This window comes from Kogia breviceps, chromosome 7 (assembly GCF_026419965.1).
Source record: "Kogia breviceps isolate mKogBre1 chromosome 7, mKogBre1 haplotype 1, whole genome shotgun sequence".
Classification (NCBI taxonomy): Eukaryota; Metazoa; Chordata; class Mammalia; order Artiodactyla; family Physeteridae; genus Kogia; species Kogia breviceps.
The window spans coordinates 101,202,340-101,216,186 of record NC_081316.1 but is presented as its reverse complement, the minus strand read 5'-3'; the positions used below and the strand labels follow the sequence as shown (position 1 = coordinate 101,216,186).

Here is a 13,847-nt window from a genome sequence, read left to right as displayed (position 1 = left end):
ATATTTACTTGTTTACTTGTTTATTGTCAGCCTCCCTTCTGCCCAGAATGTAAGCTGCATAAGGGCAGGGAGTTTTGTATGTTTTGTTAGTGATTTATCTCTAGAATCAAGAATATTTCATGGCATATAGTAGATGCTCAATAAATATTGGCTTCTTCTCCTTAAAATTCAAAAGTGATAGCATGCTATATACTACATCATTTAACACTTTATAGTTAATTTAGGAATGTGATTTTTTAATCTCTTTTACTGCATTTCCAAGACAAATATAAACAACTTCTGGTATTCTTCTATACTTTCCTCTCCTTCGCCAATGCAGTCTTTCATTAAACATATATTAAATGTATACTGAGCACCTATTATATACAGCAGGTCCTATTCTTTTAGCAAAAACTTCAAGAAGTCACAGTTACACATAAATACACACACGCAGAGAAGGGCAAGAAACAAGACTAAAAGAAAGAATAGTAAAAGGAAGACTAGCAAAACAGAGAATCCAATATTAGTATGTGGGGACAGAGTGTACAGGGTGATTGTGACAGACTGAGTGGGGAGAAAAAGGAAAAAAGAGACGGAATAGTGTGAGACTAGAGTAGGATGCTGCCAAAGTAGTCACCAGATGCTAGTGCTTAATATAAACTGTACCAAAGCGGATATGCAAATATATTCTACATGATTTTTTTAAAATTCACATTTCAAACGTTATCTGCCAACTATCCGGTGGGTAAAAATTAGATTAGGACTAGCGCCATCTGGTGGATGTTTTGGAAGTGACCCTGAGTTTCTCAATAAAAACACCTGTAAATGCCCCCATGTCTCTGGACTTCCATTCATAATGTGTTACAGTTCCACATGACTAATTATACTACCGTGAAATAATCTTTCTGCAGGACCCTGGGTCTCGTTGCAAGAGGTAGCCAGATTTCTACCAAGGACCTTCCTATCTCCCAACTGATGTCCCTCTGCCTTCTGAAGGATGTATACAAAATCTGACACAGCAATTCACTTAAAATGTTCACATCCTTTGACTTAGCATTCTACTTCTGGAACTCTATCCTGAGGGAAAAAAAGTGTTAAATGAGAAAATCAATTAGTTATTTACAAGGCAGGGAGGGGAAACTAAAAGTCCAACAACAAAGGAATGGTCAAGAAAATAACAGCCATAACAAAAAGAATAAAATACCTAGGAATAAACCTACCTAGGGAGACAAAAGACCTGTATGCAGAAAACTAGAAGACACTGTTGAAAGAAATTAAAGATGATACCAACAGATGGAGAGATATACCATGTTCTTGGATTGGAAGAATCAATATGGTGAAAATGACTATACTACCCAAAGCAATCTACAGATTCAATGCAATTCCTATCAAATTACCAATGGCATTTTTACAGAACTAGAACAAAAAATCTTAAAATTTGTATGGAGACACAAAAGATCCCTAATAGCCAAAGCAGTCTTGAGGGAAAAAACGGAGCTGGAGGAATCAGACTCCCTGACTTCAGACTATACTACAAAGCTACACTAATCAAGACAATATGGTACTGGCAAAAGCACAGAAATATAGATCAATGGAACAGGAAAGTCCAGAGATAAACCCACGTACCTATGGTCAACTAATCTATGACAAAGGAGGCAAGGATATAAAATAGAGAAAAGACAGTCTCTTCAATAAGTGGTGCTGGGAAAACTGGACAGCTACATGTAAAAGAATGAAATCAGAACACTCCCTAACACCATACACAAAAATAAACTCAAAATGGATTAGAGATCTAAATGTAAGACTGGACACCATAAAACTCTTAGAGGGAAACATAGGAAGAACACTCTTTGACATAAATCACAGCAAAATCTTTTTTGATCCACATCCTAGAGTAATGGAAATAAAAACAAAAATAAACAAATGGGACCTAATGAAACTTAAAAGCTTTTGCAAACCAAAGGAAACTATAAATAAGACAAAAAGACAACCCTCAGAGAGGGAAAAAATATTTGCAAACGAATCAATGGACAAAGGACTAATCTCCAAAATATATAAACAGCTCATGCAGCTCAATATTAAAAAAAAAAAACAACAACCCAATCAAAAAACGGGCAGAAGGCCTATATAGACATTTCTCCAAAGACGACATACAGATGGCCGACAAGCACATGAAAAGCTGCTCAACATCACTAATTATTAGAGAAATGCAAATCAAAACTACAATGAGGTATCACCTCACACCAGGTAGAATGGGCATCATCAGAAAATCTACATACAACAAATGCTGGAGAGAGTGTGGAGAAAAGAGAACCCTCTTGCACTGTTGGTGGGAATGTAAATTGATACAGCCACTATGGAGAACAGTATGGAGGTTCCTTAAAAAACAAAAAATAGAACTACCATATGACACAGCAATCCCACTACTGGGTATATACCCAGAGAAAACCACAATTCAAAAAGACACATGGACCCCAACGTTCATTGCAGCACTATTTACAATAGCCAGGTCATGGAAGCAACCCAAATGCCCATTAACAGATGAATGGATAAAGAAGTGTGGTACATATATACAATGGAATATTACTCAGCCATAAAAAGGAATGAAATTGGGTCATTTGTAGAGACGTTGATGAATCTAGAGACTGTCATACAGAGTGAAGTAAGTCAGAAAGAGAAAAACAAATATTGCATATTAACACATATATGTGGAACCTAGAAAAATGGTACAGATGAACTGGTTTGCAGGGTAGAAATTGAGACACAGATATAGAGAACAAACGTATGGACACCAAGGGGGGAAAGCAGCGGTGGGTGGGGTTGGTGGTGTGATGAATTGGGAGGTTGGGATTGACATGTATACACTGATGTGTATAAAATGGATGACCAATAAGAGTCTGCTGTATAAAAAAATAAATAAAATTCAAAAGAAAAAATAAAACAACAAAAAAAGAAAATTACAGCCATTATAATGTCTACCAAACATTTGTATTCATATGAAAACAAATATTTTAACAATTTCATATTAACAAACATTAAGCCAGAAAAAGCAAAAGGCATAAGTATGTGTATAATATGATCTAAAATATGTAAATAATATACATAGAAAAAAGACTAGAAGAAAATATTCTAAAATATTAACAGGATTGCTTCTAGTTGGGAAGATTATGTCTTTTAAAAAATCATGGTTTGCACTATTTCCCAAATGCTCTGTAATTCACATACATTATTTCCTGTTTTTTTTTTTTTGGCTGCACCATGCAGCACACAGCATCTCAGTTCCCCAACCAGGGATCAAACCCATGCCTCCTGCAGTGGAAGCATGCAGTCCTAACTGGTGGACCACCAGGGAATTCCCACATACATTATTTCTATAACAAATGTTATTGAAATCTTTTAAACAATCCATATGTTCTTGTTAATTGCTAGAAATTTTCAACCTCTGCCTGATTTTATTAATTCCAGAAAAAGATAATAAATCAAGTGAGCCAGGAATTCCACAAGAAGGGGAAGCTAGAAAAGAAAGCAAATATATTACAATTTTGTTCCAGGATCTGAGTCCTGATGGAGAAATCCCCCAGCTGTCAAGCTGTACTGAAATTCCATTAATGTCATCACACTCCTCTCAATGGTACACCAGAAACTTACAGAGGGCTCTGCTGGTAGCAGGGGGTTACAGAGTCTCTTAACCACTTGGGTACCCATCTTCAGAGTCCCTAGAAGAGCTGGATCAGGGCCACCTTAAAATAGGAAGAGAAAGATCCATGCAAAAATACAGGTCAGGAAAAAATTCCAAAAGTTAAACCAATTTAGAGGGGTCAGGTTCCTGCCCCAAGTCTACCCATTTAACTCATCTGGAAGTATGAAAAAAATAGGACCCCAGTGAGCAGGAAATCCAGCCCAAGATAGTATAATTACAACAGGGCTATCCCAGTGGCATTTTTAGTACTAATGACTTAGGTTTTAATAGTAATAAGTACAGACAAGTGCTTCCCTATCAGTCAAGCAAGAATGCATTTCCTTCCTCCCTAAATGTATCAGTCTGTTGACAAAAATAATCAATAAATAATCTATAATAGAAATAGAAAAGAGTTTTATTTGAGCCAACCTGAGGACTACAGCCCAGAGATAGCCTCTCAAATAACTCTAAGGAACTGCTCCGGAGAAGCATGGTTTTCAGCACAGTTTTAAATCTTGTCAGAACAAAGAACATCAAACAAACCAGAGATTCATTCCTTCAATCTTTCAAACAAACAGATCAGCATGTACACAGCAAGTCAGTACGGGCTTGGCACCTGGGAAGGGAGTCTTATCATCGAAGGAGTAGCAGCATTGGTGTCCCAGGAAGGGAGGCATTTAATCTTTACTTTTAACATGGCTATTCTTTACTTCTAGTCAATGCACACTTTTCTATAATGATTAAAGCAGATGTACAATGTATGTTTGATAAGCCACAAACAGGCTGTTTTAGTTAGCACAAAATTCAAGTTAAACCATGTATAAGCCAGAATGACTTTCCCATACCTCAATATGTGAAAATTTCTTCCATTAAGTCACTGACCATAGGAAGGATTCTGAAGACAATGAGGAGAAATAACCGGGAGCTCTGCTTCTGGCTCACTCTTCCCTTCCTCCTCAGTAATTCAGTTTTAACCTAGAAAGGCAGCACTTACATTCCAAGGCAGAAATTTTTATAAACTTGAAGTTTATAAAGTGCTATCACCTATATCAACTTATTTGACCAGCATAGTAAACAACCCTTGGAAAGCAAGTTCATTTTATTACTCCCAGCTGACAGGAAACAGGCTAGTGCGTTGTTCTGCCAATTAGTAGTGCAGACAGTGTTCTAGCCACCTCTTCTGAATCCACTTGCACTAAATCTGTGCCAGAGAACAGGCCTAGAATGGTGCCTAGCGGTGGTGGTGATGATCATGGAGACAGGCATCATTTGCCCACATACTATGAACTCTTCCAAGTGCTTTAAATTCTCACAAATACTATAAGTAGTTGATACTATTATTTCCAACTATTTTTTTGCGCTGTGATTCCATTTTTCAGTACTTTATCCATCTTAAGGAATCTTCCCTCTCAGGAACAAACCCAGGGGCCACCGTATTGGGGGAGGATGGTGTGCAGCTTGAGAACGGGAAGTCTTCAAGCTCCGAAAGTCTGAATCAAGAACTGCACACTAAGAACCTGCAAAGCTTGGAGAGGGTTCGGAACCTGAAACTTCCACCTCCTTCCCACCACACTCTCGCCCCTCCGTTTGTCCCCAGTTCTGGTCTGGAAGCTCAACCGGTGGTAATAATACTTTCCAGGTAGGTACCCGCCACCTCTCAGCACCTACCTCTTAAATCGTCGATGTGTGGTTCCGCCTTTCGGTCCCCAGCCCTTCTGAGCACGGCCTCCTCCTGCTATAGCGTCGCCTCTGCGTGCCCGCTGCCATGGTGACGGCGGAGGCCGGCCCGGACCGGTCCCGCCTCCAGCCAGCCGGAGCCATCCCTAGTCCACCCGGGCTCCGCCCCCTGCCTGCTCAGACCGCGCCCCCTGCTTGTCCAGCCCCGCCTCTTAATGGCCCAGAGCACAACCTCTGCGGGCCTTCACCCCGTCTCTTGCCGGCCCGGACCCCGCCTCCCGATTGCCAGAACCGCGCCCCCTGCCCGTCTAGACCTGCCTCTCGCTGGCTCGGACCCTGCCTCCTGATAGCCAGAACCTTGTCCCTCGGCCCGGACCCCGTCTCCTGCCGGCCCCAACCCCGCCCTGGGAGCTCTGCCTTTTGTAGATGGGAACCTGCCTCCAGTCCGTGCAAACGACTGCCTCCGGGGCTCTGTTCCGGTCGCAGCTGGTAGTGTGGCAGAAAGTGGCTAGCCTTCCCTACTACCCTGAGGCTGAGTGAGACCCGCTGTGTTTCGAAGAGCCCGCAGACCTCCACCCAAGAAAACACACCAGGCATGTTCCTTATGCGATTTATTGATCCTAACGGCTCTGCACCCGCGAGAGAAAACAGTCCAGCTAAAGGGAGTTTCTGGGCCTCGCAGTGCTGTCAACATCTGTGATTTGACGTCCTTGTAATCGATGGTCAGAAAACGCTTGCTCCATGCCTCAGCCCCTGCCCTCATTTGTTTGTGTAGGTCCGGGACCCTTGACCCAGCCACTGAGGAAATTGCCCAAGCCAGCCCTAGAAGCTGTGTACAAGAGCTCTGAATGCTTTCCAGAGCACCTCTTCTTCTTCAGCTTTGGCGTTTAAGGTGTGTAGAAGGGATGCAATCAAATTAACTCCAACAGGGCCTTCCGTGGTGGCGCAGTGGTTGAGAGTCCACCTGCCGATGCAGGGGACGCGGGTTCGTGCCCCGGTCCGGGAAGATCCCACATGCCGCGGAGCGGCTGGGCCCGTGAGCCATGGCCGCTGAGCCTGCGCGTCCGGAGCCTGTGCTCCGCAACGGGAGAGGCCACGACAGTGAGAGGCCCGCGTACCGCAAAAAAAAAAAAAAAAAAATTAACTCCAACAAAATCAGCTCAAGTGCAGATGCTTCAAGGGTAACCTGTTCTCTCTGCAGTTTTCTAGAGAGCAGGAGCAAAGGTAGGGGGCAAAACCCTACCTTCCTGCACACTCAGCCTAGCCTCCTCATTGTGTAGAACTCCATCCACCCCCAGGTAACCCAAATACAACCCCAAGCTAATGGTGGCAAATAAGAGATAGGCTTAGGGAGAGCGCAAGACTGGGACCCTCAATTCCAGGGGCTCTGTAGCTCTTTAAGCCTAAAACGTGTCCGCCATCCCTAGGCTGCTAGCCAGTCCCCCAAAGCAGTAGATTCTCCCCACAGCCATGGTGGTGAAATGATGCAAACAGGTCCCTCCTCCCCAGCGCTCATACTAGGGTCCCGTTCTTGCTGTCATAGCGGGGTGTGGACTGGGGGAAGTAAAGGGTCGCATACTCTGTAGCATTTTCTAGCTGTAGGTGCTTCACCTCCTGGGCAGAGCGTGTCTGGGTTAGGCTGCACACTTGAATGTCTGCATAGTGTAAGCTGCTCTCCTCCGACCTGAGGCCTTGACTCCTCTCCTGAGACACAGGCTGCTTTAACACCTGCTCATACGTACGTCCTGTTGGGTCATGGCCCTGAGAGGAATGGACAGCATTAAGGGAGATTCTTGACTTGGTTTTGCCCCTCACCTCCAATGCAGGGTCTGTTAAATGACACTTTGCTTTGCTGCTTTGGGGGATGGAGGAAGATGGGCAGAACCAGAAACTTCTACAGATGTCTGAGACGTTTCTGCCCCAGGATGGAAATGCTGAGTCCTGGGATCCCATGTCCCAGCAGCCTCCCGGAAGGGACAGAGTTTGTCATTACCTTTGTGCCATTCTGTTGCTGCTGCTGCTGCTTTAATGTCCATCTTGCTTGGCTCCCTGAGAGGAAGAAATCCGACTTAAATCCATTTTCTCTTCCTGTCTCTACTGAGATTGCCTTCTTCAAATCTCTGTGAAATTATTATGGTGGGCTTCTAACTAATCTCCCTGCCTCTGCTCTCATCTCTTACTTCTACCATTCCCACATTCAAACTCCTTAGCAGAGTATACAATCTGGCCCTTTCACAGTCTGCCTGTAATATCTTCCATCCTAATTTTCCACTGGCCCCTAACATAGTTCAACAGGCATATGTTGAGAGCCCATTGTATGCCAGGCTCTGTGCCACATTCTGGGGATAGAAGGATGAGTAGGCTGTTTTCTCCTGTGCAGGGGAGCTTGCAGTCTACTAGGGGAGACAAGTAAACAGACTAGTACAGGGCAATATGGTAAGAGCTCAGCTACACCAAACATTTGGTCACTTTCCATAAAGTCACTCTCTTCTCTTGTCTTTCTTTTCTCTGCATGAGATAATTCCCCAGCCTAAAATACCCTCTCCTCCCTGCTCCTCTTCCAACTTGTGGACTTGCTATTATTCCTTCAACATCAGTGTTTTCTCCCTTTCTCTCACAGCATGAATATGGGGCTGCTGGGAGCACTAGTATCAATACATGGTATTACGGTTACTTGTTAACGTGTATAATACGTGGTATTATGGTTACTTGTTAACGTGTATAATACGTGGTATTACAGTTACTTGTTAACATGTATAATACGTGGTATTACAGTTACTTGTTAACGTGTATCTCTTTCTCAAACTTGATTTTCAGTTCCTCTAGGGCCGAGACCATGTGCCCTTCCTCTTGTGCCTCTCTGCCTCCTTGGAATCCTGCCTAGTGCTTCACATACAATATAAGGGTTGAATAAATTTTTGCTGGATGAATGAAGGAATGAGCAACCAACCTTGCCACTCTGAGGTAATGGAAAGGATGAGACTCAGAATTTCAGAGCTGGTCTTGAACACAGTAACCTAACGATTCTCTTTGGTGTACTGTCTCCCTTTAGCCGTCCCCCACCTTATGCCCCTTCTAAAGACACTGGTTCTCTTATCTTCTTTTCTCAAATTTGCACTCCCCCTAGCATCCCCCACCCCCCACCCCCCACCCCCAATGCCCATTACCCATTTTCTTTTTCCTCTGGAAAGTTGATGGGCAGCTCCTGTGAAAGGAAAAACAGATCACTCATGTGTAAGAGCTTGGCCTCTATCTTCCCTCCTTTATCATTTGCTCTGTGGTATCCTTAGCATTCTGGTAGGATGACCTTCCCTCACCTCCCTCTAACAAAGATTCACCCTGAGCCAGCCCCAAAGCATTTATCAAGGGTACCATACCTCTTCCAAAAGGACGGTTCTGGAAGGTGGAGTGGTACAACTGACATAACCAAACCCAAAATACAGCCTCAGGCAACCAGGCGCTACATGCCAGGGATGTAGCTGGGTTGAGGGCTATTCTGGGATTGTCTAACAGGCTAATCCCAGCAGAGGGTAAGGGAAACTGGCCAAATAATGGGATATTCCTGGATTCAGAGACCCTCTTGCTTCTTCTCTGGTGTCTCTCCTTCAGGGTCTCTGCCAACCTGGGGTTCTCATTCTGGGAGTCACAGAAACTGCCACAACCAGGGCTGACTAATTAGAGCCCTGCACAGCCCTTTCCTAACAGGTGACCTCCCGCCCTGCTTTTTTGTCCTTGTTTTTAATTAACAGAGAAAGTGAGAGATTTTTGAGCTTTAACATCCATAGCACAGGAAGCTCTGAATTTGGTGAGTGACTCAGCGACATTGCCCTCCCTGCAGGACAGACCTCTTATACTAATTTCTGAGCCCTTGGGGTCCCCGATGGAGCCAGTGTGTCTAGGTGATTGTCAACTGTTTGATGGCCAGAGAAACAACACTTGTCTGAGGAAATAGGCTGAATAGTTTGTGGCTTACTCCGGATGCTTTTTCTTGCTAGTACATTTCCAACTGTAACAGAGCCAACCCTATTTGTCTGACTTCTGTCTCCCCAAGGAAGTTTCCTTCTTTTGCTAATGAAAAAGAAAGAGGGGGAGGATTTCCAAATCATGTTCATTTTACTAATGTAGGAAAATCAGGATTTTTCCACACATATCTGACAGAGGTTTGTGTTTTGGTTTGATTTTTGGTTTTAATGCATCTTGCTGAGCTGAGAGTAGTTTGAGTCTCCATTTGAACTCTAGAGGTGGTTCAGAAGAAAAGCTTTGAAACTATTTCTGGGTCTTTCTACTTCCTCTTCTTCCTCTTTAGCTCTTCCTTTCCTTTACCACTGCCTAGTCATAGCCTAATCCTAGCCTCTAATTCCTTGCCCCTGGTCACTACTGTCTTCCTACTTACTTCTACTTAAACAGATAAAGAGAATATTAATTCTAAAATAATGTAGACTTGAGTGACTCAATTTTAGTGAACAGAGCCTGTTCCCACGTTGGCTGTTGCACAATGCCTGGACACGACCCAAATGGAATATTCGGTTAGACTCTCAGGTGACAGGATTTTATTTTTAGCCCAGAATTAAGGAAACCAAATGGGCACTCTCCCATATTGGTAGTAAGAATAAAAATTGGTGCAGTCTTTCTAGAATGCAATTGGCAATAAGTATAAGAAGGCTTAAACATAAATGTGTGTACCCTCTGATGTAGCAGTTCTAAGCAATAATCAGACAGGTGCAAATATGGATGCTCATTGTAGCATTATTTATAATTGCAAAAAATAGGAAATATACTACACGTCCAACACTGGGAACTAACTAAATAAATGGCATCTCCAATCAATGGAACATTATATATCAATTTAAGAAAGATGCTATGTTGGAAGAACACCTAATAGCATGGAAAATTTTCCTCTTTATTACAATAATAAAAAGGTAATATGTTTTGGGATAAAAACTATGCATATAGGCATCTAAAAAGGATTACATGGAAATACACTAAAATGTTCCTGTCATCTCTGGGTGCTTATATTTATGGTTGTTTCTTATTTTCTCCTCTTTGGTGCTTTCCAAATTTTCTACCGTGAATGTGTATTACTTTTGTAATCAGAAAAAATAATTTTTTAATAAAAATCTCAATTGTCACAGTGTCTTTAAGTTTCTGAAGTTTATTGAGATAATGAGAAATAGAGAAGAACAATATTTATCCAGTCCTACTCATATTTTAAGAAGAAAAAATATATTTTGGTTAGAATATCTGGTGCAGTGTTTCTAGCCAGGCTCTAGAGTCTGACTGGTGGTGTCAGAATAGCTCTATGACCTTTAGCAAGTTTTTTACTTCATTAGGCTTCCATTTTCATTTTACTTAGTTAAAAATTTTTGGCCATGCCACATGGCATGCAGGATCTTAGTTCCCTGACCAGGGATCGATCCCAGGCCCTCAGCAGTGAAAGCGTTGAGTCCTAACCACTGGACCGCCAAGGAATTCCCTCCATTTTCTTATTAATAAAATGAAGATAATAATAGAACTTAAAACTCATGGGATCATTGTAAAATTTAAATAAAATAATAAATGTAAAATACTCAGCTAGGTGTCTGGCATATAATGAGTGTCAATCAAAGCTGACTACTATGACTACCACCATCTGAGGAAGAAATAACCAAAAATGAAAACTATGAAGACTTGGGAAGAAAGGGAGTGAAAGATGCTTTACACCCCCTTCTCTGGAAGTTTTTATGTTTCTAGATGTCCCATGTCTATAGGACATCTCAGAGTTTTAAAAGTGCTGTTCTCATTTCATAGATGGGCCAACTAAGGCCCTAGAACTTTGGTACCTTACTCAAGAAGGCAAGAACCAAATTTCCTATGATTGCTATGCCTTCTGCCTCTATCACTATGCCTGATACACATAGGTGTTCAATAAAATATCTGTTTAATAAGTGAATGAGTAGTAGGAACAGGACTTGAATCCAATGTACTGACTCCAAATTATATGTGCTTTTCAATGTACCTCACCTATCTCTCTAAACATAATGATACTTTATTCATAAACAGGACACCCTCAAGACAGATGCAGGCATGGAGTGGTAGAGCTAAGAAGGCAGTGGACAGGATAAAACTAGGCCCAGGGGTTTATAGCGTTAAAAAGAAACAACAAGCCGGGACTTCCCCAGTGGTCCAGTGGTTAGGACTCTGTACTTCTACTGCACAAGGCATGGGTTCGATCCCCGGTTGGGGAACTAAGATCCCACATGCCAAGTGCAGTGTGGCCAAAAACTTTAAAAAGAAAAGAAAAGAAACAACAGGCCTCAAATGGTGTTGCTTGTGCTAAGCTCATACCACCAAACCATGGCTTAATACCTAGCCTAACTGGAGTTTCACACTTCTCCAGGAATGTAGTCTTTCTTAAACGTCAGTTTGGAATTTTCTGGTCAGCATCAAGGAGATAATCTGCCACACAGACCTCTTCCATTGCCCAAAGGAAGATGAGGTCATCTGCTCTTCCCTTGGTCCCTTCCTCCTTCTGCCTATACAAGTCTTTCATTTTGTACAGCTCCTCGGAGCTCCTTTCTACTTGCTAGATGAGATGCTGCCCCATTCATGAACTGTTCAATAAAGCCAACTAAATTTTGTAAATTTACTTGGTTGAATTTTTGTTATTTAACAACAGTGATGACAATCCTAGGAAAGAATAATAAAGACAATATGATTCATTTATTGTGAGGCTTTCACATATAATCTGCTCTTCAAGTCTGTAATCTAAACAACCCAGGTTGTGTTATCTACATATTACCTATGAGGAAAAAGAGAAGTTACAGAATTTGCCTAAGGTCACACAGCAAACAAGTGTGAAAGGTATATTCAAATATTGCATGGATATTCTCCTCATTTCTGCCCTTTTATTTTTTATTTTTATGTTATTATTATTATTACTTCTACCCTTTTAAGTAAACATTTCTCCAAAGTTGACTTGCTTGATTCAGGAGGCAGTATTATGGCATGATTAAAAGTATGGGCTTTCAAGACACATAAACTTGGGTTGGAATCTTGCTTTGTTTGCTTACCAGCCATGTGACCCCAGACAAATTAGTTAACTTCTCTGACTCTCAGCTTCTTAGCTGTAAAATGGGAGGAGTAAGACCACCTCCCTCAGAACTGTTGGGAAAATTAAATGAGATTATAAAGTTCCAAATGCTACAATTATTACCATTATCTGGAGGAGAAAGGAAGAGAATAAAGGGAAAGAGGAGGCAGAGGAAGACAAAGAGAAAAAAATGTCAATTTACTAATTTACTATTCCAGCCCTGTCCTGGCCGTTGCACAGACAGCTGGCTTGGCTGTTTTTTGAGGTTTCCTGAAAGGAGGGAGCACAGCAAGGGTGCTGCTGTGGTGTTGGCCCCTGGAGGTGCCACATGGAGGAGGTGCCATGTGGAGAAGGTGACAGTGAGAAGTTGGCAGAGCGCTAGCTGCAGGCTCTCTCTTATTCTTGGGGCCTTCATGTCCACCACCGGAGACCTTACCCTCCGACCTTTCCCCCTACTCACCAGCTTTCCCCGCAGCAGAGCCGGTTTCCCATGGTGCTCTGTCTCCCAGGGAGCCCAGCTGTTTTGCTACAGATAGGGGCTTGTGCATTTCCTGGTTCCGGGTTCAGCTTTCAGTAGCAGCTCCCAGGGAGCCTCCGTCAGGGTCAGATTTCAACCTAACAGGCTGGACTTTGGAAGCCACCTGCTGGAAAGATTCCCAGGTGACTGCTCCCAGCCAAAGGGTAGAGGAACACACACGGGCTCCAGGTGACAGCAATCTCACCTTCGGGATTTGGAGCTACTTTGATGAAGCATTAACTTTTGAGCTTCAAGCTTCAGTGAGCAGAAACCCGAGACAGAAAAGGGCTCTGGGTTTCCTTAGGAAATGTTTCTCTACTACTTCACACTGTCATTGAAATGTATCGTCTATAATAAAGAGTCTTACCTATGTTTCCCCAGCACTACGCAGGTCTAATTGAGTTTCACTTTCAAGGTAATCCGTGTCAGTCTCTTACTATCCTTGTCCAGAATCTGGGTTTGAATACTGGACTCTTTTGGAAACTAAAATTTAGGGAAATGCATTCCTTTTGTATTCTCCCTTGCTATTGGAATTAATGTGGGCAAGTCACTTTTTTCTAGGACTGTAAAAATGGAGGGCTAAACTCATTACTTAATCCCCTTTCTGGTCAAAAATCATATGATTCTATGATTGGAATGGTCTCAGCACTTCTTAACCACTCACTTCCCCATCCCCAGTAGAGAACTACGGAATCTCCATTTAATCTCAACTCAGCTTCTCCTCCAATGACGTGAAGCTGTACTCATTCCACACTCACTGGCAACTTGGATGCAGTTGAGCAAATTCCTCTGTAGAAAATAGGGGCTCTAGGAGAATTTGTGGAACGTGTATGGCCTGTCTTCAGTGTTCCCAACCCCTCTTTTTTTTTTTTTTTTTTTTTTTTTGCGGTATGCGGGCCTCTCACTGTTGTGGCCTCTCCCGCTGT

At 42.6% G+C, this 13,847-nt stretch overlaps 2 protein-coding genes and 1 non-coding gene across 6 annotated transcripts in view; 1 reads left to right on the top strand and 2 right to left on the bottom strand.

The window, feature by feature from the left end:
* DIXDC1 (DIX domain containing 1) overlaps positions 1 to 5,409 on the bottom strand; it is a 71,204-nt gene extending 65,795 nt beyond the window's left edge. The window contains exons 1-3 of one of the 3 annotated variants that reach the window (XM_067038929.1): positions 5,327 to 5,396; positions 4,504 to 4,633; positions 3,628 to 3,719 (exon numbers count right to left, since the gene is read on the bottom strand). In XM_067038929.1, the coding sequence (XP_066895030.1) occupies positions 3,628 to 3,684 (57 nt within the window). In that variant the 5' untranslated portion in view covers positions 3,685 to 3,719; positions 4,504 to 4,633; positions 5,327 to 5,396. Of the gene's footprint in view, positions 1 to 3,627; positions 3,720 to 4,503; positions 4,634 to 5,326 lie in introns of all 3 variants that reach the window. The other 2 variants (XM_067038930.1, XM_067038932.1) reach the window with 2 other exon arrangements.
* Positions 5,410 to 5,931: 522 nt separating this feature from the next.
* C7H11orf52 (chromosome 7 C11orf52 homolog) lies at positions 5,932 to 12,957 on the bottom strand. Of its 2 annotated transcripts, XM_067038927.1 has the most exons (5): positions 12,865 to 12,957; positions 8,503 to 8,540; positions 7,329 to 7,384; positions 6,947 to 7,096; positions 5,932 to 6,406 (listed from the first exon to the last, which is right to left on the bottom strand). In XM_067038927.1, the coding sequence occupies exons 1-5, from the start codon at positions 12,894 to 12,896 to the stop codon at positions 6,158 to 6,160; spliced, it is 525 nt and encodes a 174-aa protein (XP_066895028.1). In that variant the 5' UTR covers positions 12,897 to 12,957; the 3' UTR covers positions 5,932 to 6,157. The 2 variants fall into 2 exon arrangements, with proteins under 2 accessions (XP_066895028.1, XP_058925487.1); XM_059069504.2 differs by lacking the exon at positions 5,932 to 6,406 and having other exon boundaries at positions 6,595 to 7,096.
* On the top strand, positions 11,487 to 11,559 carry TRNAR-UCU (transfer RNA arginine (anticodon UCU)). The gene has a single exon. It is a non-coding gene; the product is annotated as a tRNA-Arg (tRNA).
* Positions 12,958 to 13,847: the final 890 nt, after the last annotated feature.